This window comes from Callorhinus ursinus, unplaced genomic scaffold, assembly GCF_003265705.2.
Source record: "Callorhinus ursinus isolate GAN/ISIS: 27379988/994484 unplaced genomic scaffold, GSC_fseal_2.0 scaffold1, whole genome shotgun sequence".
Taxonomy (NCBI): domain Eukaryota; kingdom Metazoa; phylum Chordata; class Mammalia; order Carnivora; family Otariidae; genus Callorhinus; species Callorhinus ursinus.
In genome coordinates this window covers 56,813,344-56,836,378 of record NW_027397063.1, presented here as the reverse complement: position 1 = coordinate 56,836,378, position 23,035 = coordinate 56,813,344, and the positions used below count along the sequence as shown (strand labels likewise).

The following is a 23,035-nucleotide window of genomic DNA, read 5'->3' as shown; positions in this document are numbered from 1 at the left end:
TACCAGACAGAAAAGGAATTTTCCCCTCATTGATTTATTTCCTCTTAATTAGACCCAGTCAGAGGAATTGGAGCCTCACTTTTATTAGCTTAGTGCTAGGAAAACAAAGTGTACTAATAAAGTTAACGAACAGAGCCATTTTATGGCCAGGGACTGCTGACCAGTATAATGTTTTCTCTGATACAGTTGAAATGAAAGCATACTCTGACCCTAAACATATTCAGTCTGACATTTACTCCCCTCCCAAAGAGAGATAATCAAAACAATCATCTCTAGGAAGTTTTCTTACCTGAGCTGATATGGGCTCCTTTTTCCTCATATGCAAGGTTAGATAAACTCAAATGTCCTCCACAGTCATCAGAGTGAGAGCCATAAAACAAGAGTATACCAGGGATAGGGCAACCCCAGAATCAGGCCTGGATTTCAGTATCGGCTTCTCTATCAACTAGCCATGGGATCCTGGGCAGATAAAAGTAGAGTTGATATGATAAGACTTATTCAGAAGTTTGTAAATTAGTACAGTCCCTGGGATCTATAAAGTGCTTAATAAATATTAGTTATTTTCAAATAGTTTTCTAACATATATGCTCACTTCCCTTTTTTTAAAGATTTATTTGAGAGAGAAAGAGACCATGAGCAAAAGGGGCAGAGGGAGAGAGAATCTCAAGTACTCTGTGCTGAGCGTGTAGCGTAATGTGGGACTAGATCTCACAACACCAAGATCATGACCTGAGCCAAAACCAAGAGTCAGAGGCTTAACTGACTCCGCCACCCAGGCACCCTTAGCTTGCTTTTTTCTAGTATTCAGTTGCTATGCTTTGATCTAAAACAGTTAAGAAACACAGTAATAGTTGTCACCTGGTTCTTAGAATCCTAGCATATTAGAGATCTAGTATGACCCTTCCTTTTGGAGATAAAGAAATTGAGCCCCAGGTAAGAAAAAGGAGATTTTCAAGGCACACAGTGAGTGAACGGCAGAGCCAGGACTCTAAACCAGGTATCCTGGTCCCTGACCCCAAATTCTGTCCCCAGTTATAGCCTCTTTTTTTCTTTTATTCAGGAAGGAATCAGAATTAGCTGTATAGCCAAACGCAGATTTAGATACCAGTATTTATGATATATATTTATATATATAATTCTGTATAGAGAAATTTAAAGTATTATCTACAATGCTTTAGCAAATGCATAACACAATGAATCTTATGCTGAAAACTCTCACTTCAAAACCCTGTTCACTAAGCAGTATGGAATCATGGAAAGAACATAGAACTTGGAACTGAGTAGGCTTATATTGAAATCCCAATTCTACTACTTACTGCTTGCATGAACTTTAGCGATTTGTTCAACACCTTTGAATTTAATTTCTTCATCTGGAAAATGGGGATATTAACCCCTACCCGTGGTTTTTGTGATGTATATGGCATATCAAGTATGGGGGCACAATGTCCATCATACATTGGCACCCCTTCTTAGGTGATTCTCTCTTGATTTCCCTGATTTTGCGCTCTGCGCGAAGCAAGACACTGTTGGGTGCTTGTGAGGTGGGAACCATGTTTGAAAGGAAAGACAGTGATCTGTTTTCTTTGCCATGAGTGGAATGGGAACATGATACTTGGAGTTTCCCCTCAAGTCCACTTGTGAGCATAAGGTTATTTTGTAGAGGACATCAGCTCAGGAAGTATGACAAGTCCTGGGGTTACTTACCATGGGGATATTGTCTCTAGATTGTTCAATGCTGGGCCTCGGTTTCATTGGCTGGACATAGAGCCACCTACGCACCAGGATTATATATATCCTAATCCTCACAACCTTCTCTTGTTAAACCTTCTTATGCATTAAGTATTATAAATATTTATGGAAGGAAGAAAGAAGGAAGGAAGGAGGGAAGGGAAGGAAGGGATGAAGGAAAGAAGGAAGGAAGGTTGTTTCAAGGAGGCAACAGTGACTGGCTCTTGAGAAGTAGGAAATAATGTTTTGTTCTGAGAGTTAATCTATACAATCAACCCATAATGGATCAGATCAGTACATGCAAAGTCATCTTAAAGCAATAGTATAGATTCTTAGGCAAATAAAAATTTTTTTTTAAATTTTTAGTTTTTGATACAGTGTTCCACAATTTATTGTTTGTGTATAACACCCAGTGCTCCATGCAGAACGTGCCCTCTTTAATACCCATCACCAGGCTAACCCCTCCCCTCACCCCCCTCCCCTCTAGAACCCTCAGTTTGTTTTTCAGAGTCCATCGTCTCTCATGGTTCGTCTCCCTCTCCGATTTCCCCCCCCTTCATTCTTCCCCTCCTGCTATCTTCTTTTTTTAAAAAAATGTATTATTTGTTTCAGAGGTACAGATCTGTGATTCATCAGTCTTGCACAATTCACAGCACTCACCATAGCACATACCCTCCCCAATGTCTATCACTCAGCCACCCCATCCCTCCCACCCCCACCACTCCAGCAACCCTCAGTTTGTTTCCTGAGATTAAGAATTCCTCATATCAGTGAGGTCATATGATACATGTCTTTCTCTGATTAACTTATTTCGCTCAGCATAACACCCTCCAGTTCTATCCATGTCATTGCAAATGGCAAGATCTCATTCCTTTTGATGGCTGCATAATATTCCATTGTATATATATACCACTTCTTCTTTATCCATTCATCCATTGATGGACATCTTGGCTCTTTCCACAGTTTGGCTACTGTGGACATTGCTGGAATAAACACTGGGGTGCACATACCCCTTCGGATCCCTACATTTGAATCTTTGGGGTAAATACCCAGTAGTGCAATTGCTGGGTCGTAGGGTAGCTCTATTTTCAACTCTTTGAGGAACCTCCATACTGTTTTCCAGAGTGGCTGCACCAACTTGCATTCCCACCAACAGTGTAGGATGGTTCCCCTTTCTCTGCATCCCCACCAACATCTGTCGTTTCCTCACTTGTTAATTTTAGCCATTCTGACTGGTGTGAGGTAATATCTCATTGAGGTTTTGATTTGGATTTCCCTGATGCCGAGCGATGTTGAGGACTTTTTGATGTCTCTGTTGGCCATTTGGATGTCTTCTTTGGAAAAATGTCTGTTTCATGTCTTCTGCCCATTTCTTCATTGGATCATTTGTTCTTTGGTTGTTGAGTTTAAGAAATTCTTTATAGATTTTGGATACTAGCCCTTTATCTGATATGTCATTTGCAAATATCTTCTCCCATTCTGTCAGTTGTCTTTTGGTTTTGTGGACTGTTTCTTTTGCTGTGCAAAAGCTTTTTATCTTGATGAAATCCCAATAGTTCATTTTTGCCCTTGCTTCCCAGGCTTTTGGCGATGTCTCTAGGAAGAAGTTGCTGCGGCTGAGGTCGAAGAGGTTGCTACCTGTGTTCTCCTTTAGGATTTTGATGGACTTCTGTCTCACGTTTAGGTCTTTCAACCATTTGGAGAAGAGACTTGTCTTTTTTCCATTGGACATTCTTTCCTGCTTTGTCGAAGATTAGTTGACCATCGAGTTGAGGGTCCATTTCTGGGCTCTCTATTCTGTTCCCTTGATCTGTGTGTCTGTTTTTGTGCCAGTACCATACTTTCTTGATGATGACAGCTTTGTAATGGAGCTGGAAGTCTGGAATTGTGATGCCGCCAGCTTTGCTTTTCTTTTTCAACATTCCTCTGGCTATTTGGGGTCTTTTCTGGTTCCATATAAATTTTAGGATTATTTGTTCCATTTCTTTGAAAAAAGTGGATGGTATTTTGATGGGGATTGCATTGAATGTGTAGATTGCTCTAGGTAGCATTGACATCTTCACAATATTTGTTCTTCCAATCCATGAGCATGGAAAGTTTTTCCATTTCTTTGTGTCTTCCTCAATTCCTTTCATGAGTATTTTATAGTTTTCTGAGTACAGATTCTTTGCCTCTTTGGTTAGATTTATTCCCAGGTATCTTATGGTTTTGGGTGCAATTGTAAATGGGATTGACTCCTTAATTTCGCTCTCTTCTGTCTTGTTGTTGGTGTATAGGAATGCCACTGATTTCTGTGCATTGATTTTATATCCTGCCACTTTACTGAATTCCTGTATGAGTTCTAGCAGTTTTGGGGTGGAGTCTTTTGGGTTTTCCACATAAAGTATCATCTCATCTGCAGAGAGTGAGAGTTTACTTCTTCTTTGCCGACTTGGATGCCTTTTATTTCTTTTTGTTGTCTGATTGCTGTGGCTAGGACATCTAATACTATGTTGAATAGCAGTGGTGATAGTGGACATCCCTGCCACGTTCCTGGCCTTAGGCGGAAAGCTCTCAGTTTTTCCCCATTGAGTATGATATTCACTGTGGGTTATTCATAGATGGCTTTTATGATATTGAGGTATGTACCCTCTATCCCTATACTCTGAAGAGTTTTGATCAAGAAAGGATGCTGTACTTTGTCAAATGCTTTTTCTGCATCTATTGAGAGGATCATATGATTCTTGTTCTTTCTTTTGTTAATGTATTGTATCACGTTGATTGATTTGCAGATGTTGAACCAATCTTGCAGCCAGGGATAAATCCCACTTGGTCGTGGTGAATAATCCTTTTAATGTACTGTTGGATCCTATTGGCTAGTATTTTGGTGAGAATTTTTGCATCCATGTTCATCAAGGATATTGGTCTGTAATTCTCCTTTTTGATGGGGTCTTTGTCTAGTTTTGGGATCAAGGTAATGGTGGCCTCATAAAACGAGTTTGGAAGTTTTCCTTCCATTTCTATCTTTTGGAACAGTTTCAGAAGAATAGGTATTAATTCTTCTTGAAATGTTTGGTAGAATTCCCCTGGGAAGCCATCTGGCCCTGGGCTTTTGTTTGTTGGGAGATTGTTGATTACCGCTTCAATTTCCTTAGTGGTTATGGTCTGTTCAGGTTTTCTGTTTCTTCCTGGTTCAGTTTTGGTAGTTGATACATCTCTAGGAATGCATCCATTTCTTCCAGGTTATCTAATTTGCAGGCATATAGTTGCTCGTAATATGTTCTTATAATTGTTTGTATTTCTTTGGTATTGGTTGTGATCTCTCCTCTTTTACTCATGATTTTGTTGATTTGGATCATTTCTCTTTTCTTTTTGATAAGTCTGGCCAGGGGTTTATCAATCTTGTTAATTCTTTCAGAGAACCAGCTCCTAGTTTCGTCAATCTGTTCTACTGTTCTTTTGGTTTCTATTTCATTGATTTCTGCTCTGATCTTTATTATTTCTCTTCTCCTGCTGGGTTTAGGCTTTCTTTGCTGTTCTTTCTCCAGCTCCTTTAGGTGTAGGGTTAGGTTGTGTATTTGAGACCTTTCTTGTTTCTTGAGAAAGGCTCGTATTGCTATATACTTTCCTCTTAGGACTGCCTTTGCTGTATCCCAAAGATTTTGAACAGTTGTGTTTTCATTTTCATTTGTTGCCATGAATTTTTTTTAATTCTTTTTTAATTTCCTGGTTGACCCATTCATTCTTTAGTAGGATACTCTTTAGCCTCCATGTATTTGAGTTCTTTCCAACTTTCCTCTTATGATTGAGTTCTAGTTTTAAAGCATTGTGGTCTGAAAATATGCAGGGAATGATCCCAATCTTTTGGTACCAGTTGAGACCTGATTTGTGACCTAGGATGTGATCTAATCTGGAGAATGTTCCATGGGCACTAGAGAAGAATGTGTATTCTGTTGCTTTGAGGTGGAATGTTCTGAGTATATCTGTGAAGTCCATTTGGTCCAGTGTGTCATTTAAAGTCTTTATTTCCTTGTCGATCTTTTGTTTGGTGATCTGTCCATTTCAGGGAGGGGGCTGTTAAAGTCCCCCACTATCATTGTAATGTTGTCGATGTGTTTCTTTGATTTTGTTACTAATTGGCTTATATAATTGGCTGCTCCCATGTTCGGGGCATAGATATTTATAATTGTTAAATATTGTTGGATAGACCCTTTAAGTAGGATATAGTGTCCTTTCTCATCTCTTATTACAGTCTTTGGTTTAAAATCTAATTTGTCTGATATAGGGATTGCCACCCCAGCTTTCTTTGGTGTCCATTAGTTTTCCACCCCCTCACTTTCAATCTGGGGTGTCTTTGGGTCTACAGTGAGTCTCTTGCAGACAATGGGTCTGTTTTTTTTTTATCCAATCTGATAGCCTGTGTCTTTTGATTGGGGCATTTAGCCCATTTACATTCAGGGTACTTATTGAAAGATATGAATTTAGTGCCATTGTATTGCCTGTAAGGTGACTGTTACTGTATATTGTCTGTGTTCCTTTCCGGTCTATGTTGCTTTTAGGCTCTCTCTGCTTAGAGGACTCCTTTCAATATTTCTTGTAGGGCTGGTTTTGTGTTTGCAAATTCCTTTAGTTTTTGTTTGTCCTGGAAGCTTTTTATCTCTCCTATTTTCAATGACAGCTTAGCTGGATATAGTATTCTTGGCTGCATATTTTTCTCGTTTAGTGCTCTGAAGATATCATGCCAGTCCTTTCTGGCCTGCCAGGTCTCTGTGGATAGGTCTGTTGCCAATCTCATGTTTCTACCATTGTAGTTTACATATCTCTTCTTCCGAGCTGCTTTCAGGATTTTCTCTTTGTCTCTGAGGCTTGTAAGTTTTACTATTAGATGTCAGGGTGTTGAACTATTTTTATTGATTTTGAGAGGGGTTCTCTGTGCCTCCTGGATTTTGATGCCTGTTTCCTTCCCCAAATTAGGGAAGTTCTCTGCTGTAATTTGCTCCAATATACCTTCTGTCCCTCTCTCTCTTTCTTCTTCTTCTGGGATCCCAATTATTCTAATGTTGTTTTGTCTTATGGTATTGCTTCTCTCTCGAATTCTGCCCTCCTGATCCAGTAGTTGTTTATCTCTCTTTTTCTCTGCTTCTTTACTTTCCATCATTTGGTCTTCTATATCACTGATTCTCTCTTCTGCCTCATTTATCCTAGCAGTTAGCACCCCCATTTTTTATTGCACCTCATTAATAGCCTTTTTGATTTCGACTTGGTTAGATTTTAGTTCTTTTATTTCTCCAGAAAGCGTTTCTCTAATAACTTCCATGCTTTTTTCAAGCCCAGCTAGTATCTTTAAAATCATCATTCTGAACTCTAGTTCCAACATCATACTAATGTCCGTATTGAGTAGGTCCCTGGCAGTCGGTACTGTCTCTTGTTCTTTTTGTTGAGGTGATTTTTTTCCGTCTTGTCATTTTGTCCAGAGGAGAATAGATGAATGAGAGAACAAAATGCTAACAAGGTAACAATGTCCGCAGAAAATATACTCTAAACAAATCAGAAAAGACCTGAAACTGGGGGAAAAGAAAGGGAAAGGAAGGGAAAAGAAAAAGATAAAAACAAACAAAAACAGAACAAAACAAAAAAAAAACAGAATATGATCAAATATGATCAGGCTGGTGCATAGATCAGTGCCACACACTAGATTTTGGGCGTATTTTGGTCTGTTAGAAGAAAGTCCCTCCCAAAATTTTAAAGAAAGAAAAACTTATATATGTACAAAAATAAGGGTTGATACGATGAAGGGATGGAATACGACTGTAAAGATGAAAATTATAAAAAATTTTATAAAAGGAATTGATAAGATAAGAAGTTGTTTGAAAAAAGAAAGAAGAGGATTTAAAAAAAAGAAAAAAAAGGAGAGAATGTGATCAGGCAGGAGACTAGAACAAAGCCATACACTAGAGATTTAGGGTATATTTTGATCTGTTAGAAGAAACTGTATCTCAAAATTTTAAAGAAAGAACAACTTATATATATACATATGTATATATATATATATATATATGCCAAAAATAAGGGTAACTACTATGAAGGGATAGAATATGACTCTAAAAATGAAAAATAAAATGTTTTTTAAAAAAGGGATTGATATGATGTTGGCTGAAAAAGGGAAAAAGAAAAATTCCAAAAAAAAAAAGACCGTTAAAAAAAATTAACTTTGAAAGACTAAAGAATCATGGTAAAAAAAGCCATGAATTCTATGTGCAGTATTTCCCTAGCGCTGGAGTTCTGCCGTTCTCATTGATCAGTAAACTTGGTCTTGGCTTGCTGTTCTTGCTGATCTTCTGGGGGAGGGACCTGTTGCCATGGTTCCCAAATGACTTTGCCGGAGGCGGAATTGCCCCGCCCCTGCCGGGTAGGGCTAAGTAATGTGCTCGGGTTTGCTCTCGGGAGCTTTTGTTCCCTGAAAGCTTTCGGTATCGCTTTGGAGGACGAGAGTGAAAATGGCGGCCTCCCAATCTCTGCCCAGGAGGAGCTGAGAACTCGGGGTCCCGCTCCGCAGTGCGCCCCCAGAGAGAAGCAGTCAGTCACTCCCCGTCTCCCCGGTCTCCGGCCGCACTCCGTGCTCACCTGGCCTGTGACCGAGCGTTTCTATCTCTGGCACCCGACCCTGTGTGGAGTCTCCAAACCCAGCAGATTCCTGCGGTGAGCTCTTGCACTGCTCCTCCCGGGGGAGGAAGGGGAGTCTCCCTGGACCTGCTGCTTGTTGGGTCCCTGCTGCAGGAGCAGTGGCCCGACTGTGCTGCAGATCATGGTTTATGGCAACTCTGAGCTGAGAGCCCGCGCCTCGGCTCCGTCTCTGCACCCGGCTTCCCTGCTCTGATACCTGGGAGCTCTGCTGCTCTCAGGCACCACTGGTCTTTCTGTGACCCCGAGGGTCCTGAGACCACACTGTCCCACAAGGGTTCCACCCCCCGCTTAGCCACTGGAGCAACCTCCCTCAGCGGAGCCGACTTCTAAAAGTTCCGATTTTGTGCTCCGCGGCTCTATCACTTGCCAGAAGCGGCGGACGGAGGCCCCCCTCCCCCGCCGTCTGTCCTCCCAAATATCGCCTCGGATTCACTTCTCTGCACGTCCTACCTTCCAGTAAGTGGTTGCTTTTCTATTCAGAGAGTTGCTACTGTTCTTTTCTTCAGTCTCCTGTTCAGTTCGTAGGTGTTCAGAATGGTTTGGTCCCTAGCCAGCTGAATTCCTGAGACCAGAAAAAAATCCAGGTCTCCTCCTCTGCCATCTTGCTCTGCCCCTGGCAAATAAAACTTACATCAGTTGTTCCCCAACCTGCCTAATGATCCCTGTGAATATACGGATTCCTAAACCCTTCCACAGACCCAATAAACTTAATTTCTAGCAGATCTAAAAAGGTCTTTATTTCTTTATAAGTCTTCCAGTGCTTGGGGGCAATCAGCCCCACACCCTGGCCAGCCGACTGGCTTTGGGAACCCTAGTTCCACTGTAGGAAGTATGGAAACAATTAACACATATAAAGAGCAATGTGTAGGTAAGAAGAGGGTCGTTCACCAAAGGAAATGAGGGGAAAGGGCACACTTGGCACACTCTAGCTAAGGCAAGCAAGATGTCCCCTGTCAGAAACTTCTAGACCATCTGGAGTATAGATTCCTGTTGAGGAGATACAGAGCCAGGTGAGCAGAGCCTGACATTACTGAACATTTGAATCATCTAACTCCCCTTGTCAAAGTTCCTTGCTCACTGAGCAACCTTCTGATGATCTCTCTCCCCTTGCAACTGGCCTATAAGGAGAAAAGGAACAGATCAGGTCAAATGTTTCCAACTGTAAATTAATGAACTGGCATTCTGGTTATATATCAGTCTCTTTTGGGTTAGAATGAGTCAGCATCCCTGAGTCTGAGCAACTCAGGTTCTTGCCAAGATTGAGTTTCTGATGCTGCAAAGCTGAGGGCCTGGCCTGGGACCCCAGTGAATTCACAAAAGTAAAAGTATCCCATTCAAGCCCCAGGAAGCCAGCCAGTTGGCCTCTCTTGGGGAAAGGAGGTGAAAAGGACCCCGTTTCCCAGGGAAACTCACTATGGAACACTTTCTTGATACTGCATATGCTTTACTGGGTACATGAATTTGAAAGGAGGGGTTAGGTTCTTATAAAAAGAAAAGTCATTTGTATGCTTTTTCTGTTGTCAAAATGCTTTCAAATATATTGCTCATTTGACACTGGCACTAACCTAGAAGATAAGTCAGGCGTATATTATTATTACTCTGATTTCGGGGATGAGGAATCTGAGCATAGTCACTTACCTCAGACCCGAAGTAAATGACACAGCTAGGACCAGAGTTTGGACCTTTTGACCCTTATGTTTTTCTCACTTCCCCTCTCGTTTAATAAAGAGAATACCCTAAAAAGAACCCTAAAGGAACACTAGGAACACCTGAATAAGAGTGGGACTATGTTTACATGGGTGTAAGGGGGCTGGGTTAATGACGCAGATATGGAGGGGCAAGTTGACAGAAGAGTAGAAGAGAAATCAGATCAGTGGTGATAAGAAAGCACATCAAAATTTTTTCTTAGCCAAAAGAACTGAGAAAGGATTCAATTTAACTGAACACATTATTTATTGAGCACCTATTGTGTGCAAGGCCTTTTATGCTAGGTGCTACCAAGAGGAAGAGGAAGAGAACTTATGAAAGAACATTTTTTAACATTTATTTTGGTGTGATGAAGAGTGACCCCCCGAATCTTTTTTCTTCTTTATGGTAGCATCAAAGGGTGCAATCCAAACTGAGGGTGTTTAAAGGGAGGTGAGAGAGGGGAGACTGTGGTAGTTGAGAGGCTCACTATGATTAGGACGCTGGCAGCCAAGATCATTTGGAAACCCGGGCTTGATAACATCTCCTCAGGGACGGATGCTTGTGTAAAATCCTTGGGGAAATTAAAAAAAAAAAAAAATGCAGCTTCCTCGACACTTTTCCATCACTGTATTTTATCTTAGGTCTTTAAGTCCTTGGTAACTTCACCAGTGACAGTTCCCAAAATAAGTCCTGTTTTTTAAAATGCTTTTTATAATCGCATGAAAACAAAATCTAGATTTCGGAGGCACAGGAATTATGCAAGGGGCAAGTCCCTGGGCTCCTCTTTCTCCTGCACTGACACATGTTTCCACATGACCCACAGTTGGGACAAGGGGCTGCAGCCAGACCTCTTTTAATAAGCCCACAAACCCTGCCCTGTGGCTTGCTTCAGTCCTCATATTTTGCTAACTGGTTGATCCATTTTTCTCTGTATAAATCTGTACATTCTGGTGTGAGCACTCTGCGGTGGCAAAGGGAGAGAGAGCTGCCTGTTCCCCACCCGATCGGTTCATGTCTGGCTGGATCAGCCTCCCACCTCTCTGGCTGATTCATCAGGCTCAGTCTATTCAAACAGATGGGACTTCTATTTAGGTATTTTAATAGCATGTATTTAAGATACCCTATTGAGAATCTGATCTGACAGAGGTTTGATGAAGTGTTGATGTGCTAGGCTTACTAGGCAAATAACTTCTTCTCAAACCAGATAATTTAAATCAATTCAATCAAGTACTTCACTAAGGGCTTACTGTGTGCCAGTGTGTGCCCAGGGTTGTGTTAATAGAGCCAGAAAAGAAATAGAATGCTTGGCAAACAGGCCCTTGGAAGCTTCTTTCTCTGGGGAGAAATAGTGCATGCATGGATGTCTTTGTAATTTTACAAACATCTTGGACTGTCTACTATGTGCAAGAGGTTTGCACAAGTAAGCAGCTAAATAGGGTAGTGGCCACACCTCATTTATATCAAGCCTACATCAACTACTTCAACGGGAAATGGCTCTCTTGTGTCATGATGAGAAAAATGAAAAAAAAAACCCACATTTATTGAGCATCTAAATTGAATGTATTGAATGTTCTTCAATGCATCATGTTCCTTCTTCACACTCTGCTGTTGCCTTTACTGCCCTAACTTTAAACGATATCCACTCTTCCATTCTGCTATGCTTATCCAAATGTCATCTTTTTTTTTTCTTTAGAGCAAATCTGACCTTTTCAAATAACTTTTACTCCTTTCAGGCAATAATGGTATCTCTTCTTCACAGCAGTTATTGTTAGTAACATGCGTTTTAGAATTCCAATTTAGTACCTAATAGCTTATACTGTCTTATATTGGTCTCTAATCTTTCAAGTTTGTGAGACTTAGATAATCAATACTGTAAGCTCTTTGAGGGTAAAACTCAATTTGTATTTATTTAATCAATATTTGTTGAGCAACTACTTTGCTCCAAATCACCACTGTAGGAGAAACAAATATAAGAAAAGATTCCTGCTCTCGAGGAGCTCATATATGTTTGCTACTCTGAAATGGAATCGGAATCTCCTTCTGGAAAGTACTTAGCATTGTGTCAGATACATAGTAAGTCTTCTAAAAATGGACACCATCATTATTATTTCGCTGAGACCGGATGAAAGAGCAGAAAGTAGAGATAAGAATGCCAAAAGGAAGCTACAACTGTTAGGTTTGGAGGTGTGTAACAGAAAACCCAAATTAAATGGCTTAAGCAGCAAAGGGAATTTATTGGCTTTTCTAACTGAGAAAGACCATAGTTGTGATAATGATTGGTTATGATTCAATCAGGGCTTTGGCTTCATTTCTTTATGACTCTTTTTGGTACTATGTCTTCATGTGTTGGCTTTATACTCAGGCTGGTTGCAAGATTATGTAGTAATTCCAGGCTTCATATTTACAGATAACATCCAGAGGAAGAGAGTATTCATCTCTTCTGGTGGCTCTCTTAAAAGTGAGGAAACTTCTTTCCTCAAGACCCCAGCAAATCTCCTTTCTTATCTCAGTGTACCAAGTGAGTCACAAGCCCTTTTCTTAACCAATTCCTTGACTAAGCAGTGTCATGGACTGCTTGGCTTAGGCTGGGTTGCTAGTGCAGACAGGATGAGATTACCGTCAGTTAGGATGGCCTGCTTAGACTGCAGTAACCGCCAGCTCCCAAATCTCAGTGGTTTAATACAGCAAAAATTTATTTATTTCTTGCTCCCTACATGCCAGTGTAGGTCGGCAGGAGGAGCTCTACCGTTATGGTCACTCTGGGACCCAGGCTGATGGAGGCTTCATCTTGACAAATGATTTAGCAGTCACTGTAGCGGGGGCGGGGGGAATCTGGTGAATCCTACACTGGCTCTTAAAGTCTTCTGCCTGGAAATGATATAGATCGCTTCTATTCACATTTTATTGGCCAAAGCAAGCCACATGGCCACACCTAACTTGAAGAAGCTAGGAAATGCAACCTTACTATGTGTCTAGGAGAACTAGGATATTTACAAATAGCCCCAATCATGACCACAATTACTCTTGGCTCAATTAGGACCAATTGTATGGATGACTATAGAGTTAGCTTCTCCTTAAGCACATGTACTTCTTTGCAAAGGGGATCCCTTAGCAAAAATTAGGTACTACTAGGAAGGGAGCAATGGATGTTGAATAGGTAACCAATAATGTTTCTTATAGAGGTTATATGAAGGCGAACTGATCTCAGACATCCAAAAAAAAAAAAAAATGGAGAAAGCAAGATCACGAACAGTTTGGCAAAAGTCAAGAAGGAGAGAAGCAACCACTGTAGGAATGTAGCCATCTAGAGATCTGCACAGCAGGAAGGGCCCAAATGAAAATAAGCAGCATAGCCAGTAGTGCCTGAGTTGGTATCTTTGCTGCTTCACTCCCAGCCTAGGCATAGGAGCATAAAAATCAGATCAGGAAAATATGTAGGGATGATGGATGATTTGAGGGGCTTTGTGGGAGATCTTCAGTTGTTAAAGAAGTGGGAGAATTGAAGAAGTCAAGGGATTCTCAAATGGCCAATGGGCTCAAAGTTATAACCCAGAAGCAGTCACATTCTTAAACTAGTTTGTCTTTGAGAAGTAACCTTTAACAGTAACAAAGACTTGTGGCAGGTGGTACAGACAGATGAAATGGAATCCAAATCATAGAAAATAGAGGACAGCCAATCTGAAAGAGATACTGAAATAAAGATGAGGCCTTCTGTCCCATTGGGCCTACACATATTAGAAAAAGAAGGCCTCCATGGGAGAGGAGAGTGTGAGTTTACATTAGAGCCATGTTTCTACCCAGGGGAGGCAACACAATAGAAAAGAGAGAATTCTTCTAGATCTATAGTCGGGAAAGTTAAGTTTGAGGCCCAATAGTGACTATAAATTCAATATAGGCAAATCACTATAAATTTTTTCAACTTGTTTCCTCAGCTGAAGAAAGAAGGTAATAATCCCTCTTCTACCTTCCTCAGAGCTTTATGTAAAGATCAAATGAGATAGGAAAGTGCCTTGGTAGACTATAAGGCCCTGGATAATTGTATGTGTGGGGCTATAACACTGATGTGGATCAGTGGGAAGAGTTGAGGAGGTTTAGGATTTAGGTGAAAGGCTATCTCCAAGTGAATAGGACCTAAAGGGAAACACAGAGTGAAGGTGGAGATTATCAGTGGGGGATAGGCATTGTCTAAGATAAGACTTTTCTTTTTCAGGTTTTATTTAAATTCAAGTTAGTTTACATATAGTGTAGTATTAGTTTCGGGGGTGGAATTTAGTGATTCAGCAGTTGCATATAACACCCAGTGCTCATTATATCAAGTGCCCTCTTTAACGCCCATCACCCAATTACCCCATCCCCCCACCCAACTCCCTTCCAGCAACCCTCAGTTTGTTCCCTGTATTTGAGTCTCTTATGGTGTGCCTCCCTCTGTCTTTATCTTATTTTATTTTCCCTTCCCTTACCCGATGTTCATGTTTTGTTTCTTAAATTCCACAAGTGAAATCATATATTTATCTTTCTCTGACTTATTTCACTTAGCATAATACACTTTAGTTCCATCCATGTCATTATAAATGGCAAGATTTCATTCTTTCTAATATATATATTAGACAGGAGAGAGAGAGAGAGAGAGAGCACAAGCAGGGAGAGCAGGAGAGGGAGAAGCTCAGTAGGGAGCCTGACTCGGGGCTCAATCCCAGGACCCTGGGATCCTGACCTGAGCCAAAGGCAGTCGCTTAACCAACTGAGCCACCCAGGCACCCATGACATCTTTTTCCATTCATCAGTTGGACATTTGGGCTCTTTCCATGTTTTGGCTTGTGGATAGTGCTGCTATAAACATTGGGGTGCCTGTGCCCCTTTGAATCAGTATTTTTGAATCCTTTGGATAAATACCCAGTAGTGCAATTGCTGGGTGGTAGGGTAGTTCTACTTTTAACTTTTTGAGGAACCTTCATACTCTTTTCCAGAGTGGCTGCACCAGTTTGCATTCCCACCAACAGTGTAAGAGGGTTATCCTTTCTCTGCATCCTCACTAACATCTGTCATTTCCTGACTTGTTAATTTTAGCCATTCTGACTGGTGTGAGGTGGCATCTCATTGTGGTTTTGATTTGTATTTCCCTGATAATGAGTAACTTCAGCCAACAAATTAGGAAATCTGGAAGAAATGGATAAATTCCTAGAAACAAATAAGCTACCGAAACTGAAGCAGGAAGAAATAGAAAATCTGAACAGACCTATAGTCAGCAAAGAAATTGAATCAGTAATCAAAAATCTCCCAACAAACGAGAGTCCAAGGCCAGCTAGCTTTCCAGGGGAATTCTACCAAACATTTAGAGAGTTAATACCTATTCTTCTGAAACTCTTCCAAAAAGTAGAAATGGAAGGAAAACTTCTAAACTCATTCTATGAGGCATTACCTTGATTCCAAAACCACAAACCAGTATCCCTGATGAACACGAATGCAAAAATTCTCAACAAGATACTCACTACTCAGATCCAACAGTATATTAAAAAGCATTATTCACCACAACCAAGTGGAATTTATTCCTGGGCTGTGGGGGTGGTTCAATGTCTGCAAATCAATCATCATGATACACTACATTAATACAAGAAAGGATAAGAACCGTATGAGACTCTCAATAGATGCAGAAAAAGCATTTGATAAAATACAGCATCCATTCTTGACAAAAAACCTCAAGGAAGTAGGGACAGAGGGAACATACACATCAACATGATAAAGGCCATATATAAAAGACCCACAACTAATATCATCCTCATTGGGGAAAAACTGAGAGCTATTCCCCTAAGGTCAGGAACAAGACAGGGATGGCCACTCTCACCACTGCTGTTCAACATAGTCCTGGAAGTCCTCGCCTCAGCAGTCAGACAACAAAAAGAAATAAAAGGCATCCGAATAGGCAAGGAAGAAGGCCAACTGTCACTCTTCACAGACAACATGATACTTTATGTAGAAAACCCAAAAGACCCCACTCAAAAATTGCCAGAACTGATAGATGAATTCAGCAAAGTCACAGGATTTCTATACACCAATAATGAAGCAGCAGAAAGAGAAATAAAGGAATTGATCCCATTTACAATTGCACCAAAAACCATAAGGTACCTAGGAATAAGCCTAATCAAAGAGGTAAAAGATCTGTACTCTGAAAACTATAGAACGCTTATGAAAGAAACTAAGGAAGACACAAAGAAATGGAAAAACATTCCATGCTCATGGATTGGAAGAAAAATATTGTTAACATGTCCATACTTCCCAAAGCAATCTACACATTCAATGTAATCCCTATCAAAGTAACACTAGCCTTTTTCACAGAGTTGGAGCAAACAATTTTAAAATTTGTATGGAACCAGAAAAAAACCCGAATAGCCAAAGTAATGTTGAATAAGATAAGACATAGAAACCCAACTCAAATTGGCCTAAGAAAATGTATCAACTCATATAACAAGTAATTATAAGGGTAAAATGGCTTCGAGTGTGGCAGGACTCAAGTGTTATGATTAGAAATCTTTCTCCATTTCTAGTGTCTGCCTTCCTCTATGCTGGCTTCATTTTCAGACAGGTTGTCCTCAACTGGTGACAAAGATTGTCACCAGCAGCTACCGGTTAAGTAACTCCAGCAGAAAAAGAGAGTGCCTTTTTCTCATTTCAACAAAAATCCTGAGGTAACTCTGGCCCGATCATATGCTCCTCTCTGAATCAATCACTATGACTGGCATCAGTCCCAGCTGAATCACATGGATGGAGCATGGGGGAGTAAATGAAAACCACCCACTCCTATCATAGGAAATAGGCTAAAAGCATTGTTCCAGAAGTGATGATTATGGAGACACAGGACAGAGGAAGGAAGAAAAGCAAGGGAGAATTCAAGGCAGAGGGAGAGTTAACACTTACTGGAGAAAGGCAAGTTTACTAATGGACTCAACAAGGGCACTTGGGGGATGGGTACGTGGTGTCTGAGACAGCTGCTGAAACAGAGAGCTGTCCATCAAAAGGACATGTGTAAGAATTCCCAAAGTGGCCCAATGCACTCTTTGAGAAAAAGTACTTTAGGAGACAAAAGTAGGCACCGTTAACAGACTTACAGTTAGTTCTTTTTTTAGTAGGTGCTTTTGTCCCTGTTAGGGGTGAGGGAGGGAGGGAAAAGACAGTGTCCGTCTTGAAGGAGGTAGACTAATGCAGGAGGCATAAACATAGATGCCCATAACACTGCCATAATTTTATAGCTCAGCAGGAAAAGCAGCAAAGAAGTTATCACTGAATTTACTAGAAGTTACAGCCTGTCAGAGATGTGAAATGTGACTGACATACACAGCATGGTAGGTCCTCTCCACCCACCCACAAAACATAAAGGCCCACCCTGTTTTGTCTTTTTTCCACCCTCCTACATACACATTACACCTGCACACAAGGCCCATAACAGCAGGGAAGGATTCTCTTGGAACACTATCAGAATCACTCTTTAGATCTCCCAGGTGGATCACTAACCTGAAATGAAAAGCTGCCAGCCTCCCATTGTTGAAGCCAGTGGAATAGGGCTGATTAAAGATGACTTCATACTGAGCAAATACTTGTGAAAGGCAATTTAGTTCTGGATCCCTCCTCTGGATCTTAACAACCGCCCTCACCACCACCCATGACTGGTACACTTCCAAGCATGTCCAACAGAAGGACCTCACCTCATGCTTAACCAAATGAAGACATTAGCCCACTTCTGACCCTGGACTTAAAGGCTTGACTATGTGACGGAGAATAGGAGCAACGAGATCACAGTTCCAAGTGAGGGCACTGGGAGGCCAGGACACGTCCCTGTTATGACTTACAGCCTGAATCCCAGGAATGGATGTAAAGAGGAATTCAGAAGCTAATTTCTCAAGGGAAGAAAATCCAGGACTCTTGAATTCTTACCTCATATGCAGGCCTCCTATTACTCTGTCCTCTGTAGCTATTGCCAGGAAAGGTTTTCTGGTCAGAAACCCTAGAGTTCTGGTATTCTCTGCTGACCCTCACATCCAAAACAGACATCAGGGTTATAAGCCCCCCTCTATTCCCCAATGAATGACAGTAATTATTGCACACAGTTCTGGCAGATGTATTACTTTTTTTTTTTTTTTTTTTTTTTGGCAGATGTATTACTTTAAAAACAAATGGCCCAGAAACACAGAACTATTATATGACCCAGCAATTTCACCCTAGATATATAAACCCCAACTGAAAATAGGTACTCAAATGCTTGTACACAAATGTTCACAGCAGTATTATTCACAATAGCCCAAAAAGTGGAAACAATCTAAATGTCCATCAACAGCTGAATGGATAAACACATTGTGATATATATACACAATGGAATACATTCAGCCATAGAAAAGAGTGTAGTACTGATACATGCCACATGGATAAACCTTGAAAACATTATGCTAGAGAAGAGAAAGAAGCCAGACACAAAAGGTCACATATGGTACAATTCCATTTATACAAAGTATCCAGAATAGGTAAATCCACAGACAGAAGATTGGTTGTTGCCAAGGGCTGTGAGGAGGGGAGAATGGGGACCAACTGCCTAATGGGTACTGGGTTTTCTTTTGGGATGATGAAAATGTTTGGGAACTAGGTCGAGATGGTGGTTGTGCTATATTGTGAAGGTACTAAATGCCAATGAATTGTACACTTTAAAATGGTAAATTTTATGTCATGTGTATTTTACCACAATAAAGACATCGCATAAAAAAGGGGGAGGGATACTGATTCAGTTGGCATATACCTTTATCCCCTTACTCCCTCCCTTCATTCTACTGGAAGGTGTAGGTGGATCAGCCATTATGTGACCATGAAGCAACAAACATTTGCCAAGAATTGTCTTCAATATCACGAAGGAAACCATGGTAACATCAATTTTATTATGAGACAAATAAAACCCCCAGTTGAAGAAATAGCACATTCTTTGTTCTTACAAACTTCCTCTTTAAGAAATGACCGTAACACAGACTAAGCGAACAAATTCACATGTGGTAAGCCTTGGGTTAGATTTATTTGTTATATGTACTTTCGGTTGGATGGTTTCACCAGTTGCTGGGAAAATGCCCTTTGCTATGCAGATCAGCACTCACCACCTGTAAGCATTCCAAAAGGGAAGACAATAAATACAAAACAGCATCACAAACATTAGGTATACAAGTAACAACAGAAACTGAAAATAACTGTCTTTTATATAAAGGCCATGGTTTACTCCTGGCCTGAATAAACATAATTGTGTAGTCATTCAATATGTATTGATGACTACTTACTATGTGCCAGGCACCGAGTCAGAGATATGAGCCAGGATACTACAATGAGCAAGAAAGTCTCTGCCCTCATGGAGCTTACATTCTAGCAAGAAGGAGATGCAAACAATAAACACATCAGAAATTTCGCATACACTATATATTAATACAATGCATACGGAGAAACACAGTGGGCTTCCAAACCTCCTGATTTAGGACCGGCTCTTAGTCCCTCCATGTCTGGCATGGCTCTGCGGGGTCCTCAAACCCCTCAGTCCCCCAGGAGTCAGCAGCACTTTCAACACGGCCGCCTTGGTCTCGGGACTAAAAACGTCTCAGTTCCTCACCACCATTGCTGACATCATCCCCACATTTTATCCAACTTCAGGAAAAAAACAAATAAAAAACCCTGCCTCACGCCAACCAATCCCACCTCTAAAAGATGAAAATTAAACCAGAAGCAAAATCCATCACTGTTCCCAAGGACAAAGAGCCTACAAACAAAACAAAGCCTACCTTTCTGGTAGAGGGCCAGGGAGGAAAGGAAGGTGGGCACAGCATTCAGGTCAAAAACTTGTATATGAGGAAAAATGCAAATAAGAACTAAGTACAACAGATGTAACTCTAGCACGTGAAGAAAATGCCCATGACCAGTGCTGTCCAATAGAAATATAAGGCAAGGTACAAATGTAAGTCATTTTTACAATTTTAAATCTTCTAACAGCCACATAAAAAGTAAAAACAGGTAAATTAGTTTCAATAGTACATTTCCTCTACCCCAAAATACCTACAGTATTATCTTTTCAACATATAAATCAATATAAACATTATTAATAAGGTATTTTACATTCTGTATTCATTCCCATACCAAGCCTTCAAAATTTGGTATGTATTTTATTTTTTTTTAAGACTTTATTTATTTATTTGACAGAGAGAAACACAGTGAGAGAGGGAACACAGCAGAGGGAGTGTGAGAGGGAGAAGCAGGCTTCCCGCGGAGCAGGGAGCCCGATGCAGGGCTCAATCCCAGGACCTGGGATCATGACCTGAGCTGAAGGCAGATGCTTAACGACTGAGCCACCCAGGTGCCCCAAAATTTGGTATGTATTTTAAATTTATAGTACATCTCAATTTGGACTAGATACATTTCAAGTACTCAGTAGCCACATGTGGCTAGGGGCTACCTTATTGGACAGTGCAGCCCTAGATAAAATACTCACTTAAATTACCTTTACATGAACATTAAAGCCAATGGTTCCCCAGAATTGAAACTTCTAGATGTCTTATTGGGTGTGCCCAAGAAGCTATATACTGGCACACTCTACTGTTAGTCCTCGGGACACAGCCCTAGGTTCACTGTGAACCACAAGTGAACAAAATTAACTGATTAAGAGACTATTCATATATTTACAATTCAAGCAGAGAACAAAATGATCAGCCTTAGTGGGGAAAAGGCTATGTTCACCTTGCCAATTCATCTGTCCATCCATCTATTCAACATTTATTGGGCCTACAATGTGCCAAAATTAATTCTATATGCTAGTATCCTGCCTGCAGGGAGTTTAGTCTTTTAGGGGAAAAGTTGAGAGACATAAATAATTAAATGACAAAGTTCATTTCAAATAGCAGTTTTGCTAGGAAGAAAATAAAACAGGAAAATACCATCACGAATGGAAGAGATTACTTTAGCTAATAGGGCAGAGGCTTCTCCGAGAAGGTGGTATTTAACCTGAAAATAAATTAACAGGGACATGAGGGAAGAAGAGTGTTTCGTGCAAAGAAAACAAGGCAAAGACCTAAGGCAGAAAGAAGCTTGGCATATTTGCAAAAGAGAATGTCAATGTGGTTAGAGAGTAGTTAACAAGGAGAATAGTAGGAGATGTGGTCATAAAAGTAGCCAGGGGCCAAGACCACTTAAGGCCTAAAGAAAAGGGTAAGGGGTTTGGATGTTATTCTAAGAAAAAAAAATCAATGAAGGGTTCTAAGGCCAGGGTGGGGGGGGTGTCATCTGATTTACATTTAAAACAAGTCTGAGTGTGAGGAATGACCAAATCCCTGCATGTTTGGGGGTGGTTTGAGAGTACAAGTGGGGAGAGCAGTTGGCGGGCTGCTTGCAGGAGCCAAGGAGAGTTGACGTGGCACGGAGTAGGCTGGTAGTGGCAGAGGTAGTGAAAAGTCAAGAGTCTCCTTTCAGTTACCAGCAGTTCCTGTTAGCTCTACCTTCAAAATTAGATTATATAGATTATATTTTGAATCTACAGGACATGCTGATGAATTGCATGTGAGGAGAAAAAAGGAAGGGATGGCTGACTATTAGAATTTCGCCTGAAGTATATAGTTTAAATGATGGTGCCACTTATGGAGATGGGGAGCTGAAAGAGGAGCAAAACCTGCCCCTCCTTCTGTATTTCCAATCTCGGTAAATGGAATCACCATCCAGTCAGAAACCTGAGCTTCATCCAAGGTACTGCCCTAGCCGCCAGTCACCATTGTCAATGAATTCTATCTCCCCAGTTTCTCAAATCTGTCCGCTCCTTTCCATCCCCACTGACTTGGACAGTTCATTAGACCAAATTACTTACCAAGATTATTGAAATTGCCTAACAATCTCCAGTTTTAAACTCCAACTTAATGTCAATGCTACAAATTATTCCCCTGCTTACAATTCTCCAACAATCTTTTTGAAGAGTAATTTGGCATTACCTATCAAAGTTTAAAATGGACATGCCCTTGATTGGCTCTCCTCTATGATTCCATCCTATAGAAATACTCAAAAGAATGAAAATATGAGGGCACTTTAATAGTGAAAAACTAGATACTACCTAAATGCCATTCAACAAGGAAACTGTTACATAAACCATCATACAACTATATTATAAAATTCTATCTAGTCAGTTATTTATTTATTTATTTAAGTGGGCTCCACACTAGGTGGAGCTTGAACTCACGACCGACCCTGAGATCAAGACTTGAGCTGAGATCAAGAGTCACATGCCTGACTGACTGAACCACCCAGATGCCCCTAGTCCTTATTTTTTAAAATGAAGCAGATCTAAATTGATATGAAAAGATACCCAAGACACTTCAAAAGCAAATGGCAATGTGTATGTGGTTGGATTTATTGAAAAAGCACCACAGTGTATCTGGGAGTATGGTGTGTGTGTTGTTTCTGAAGGCCTAGAGAAGGTCTGGGATGGCACACATTAAATTATCAATAAATGGTTTACCTCAGGGTAGTGAGATGGGGATGGGTTGGGGTGGGGGTTCTTTTTGTTAAACTATATAATTATTGGATGAATTTTTAAATAATTAATACATTTATATAACAGCAAAAAAACTGTACAATCATCCTGTGTGCCCTTAACATGATTCAAGGCACTTGGGGACCTGGCACCAGCCTTCTCTTCAGACTAGTTTCTCAGACTTATTTACATTAGGTGGGCAATAGTGTACTTTTGTGTGATGAGAAATGTGGGTTGATTGTTGAAACTGGGTCTCGTACTAGGCCTATCTGCTTTGCAACTGGAAGAAGAAAGGGATCCTCTAGTACTCAGAAGGATGCGAAGCTCTTTCTAAAGATAGGTTCAAGGTACTCATCTTTCCTTGAGGGCACAGCAGAAACAGTTCATTCCTTTAGTTCTTAAAAGGAAGAAATAAAATTTCATGACTCTTTTCTC

At 40.6% G+C, this 23,035-nt stretch overlaps 1 protein-coding gene across 2 annotated transcripts in view; it reads right to left on the bottom strand.

Moving 5' to 3' along the window:
- Positions 1-372: 372 nt before the first annotated feature.
- The window catches only part of GTF2E1 (general transcription factor IIE subunit 1), a 61,546-nt gene continuing 38,883 nt past the window's right edge, over positions 373-23,035 (bottom strand). For both annotated transcript variants that reach the window (XM_073894144.1, XM_073894139.1), the window contains one exon: positions 373-459. In XM_073894144.1, the coding sequence (XP_073750245.1) occupies positions 411-459 (49 nt within the window). In that variant the 3' untranslated portion in view covers positions 373-410. The remainder of the gene's footprint in view (positions 460-23,035) is intronic.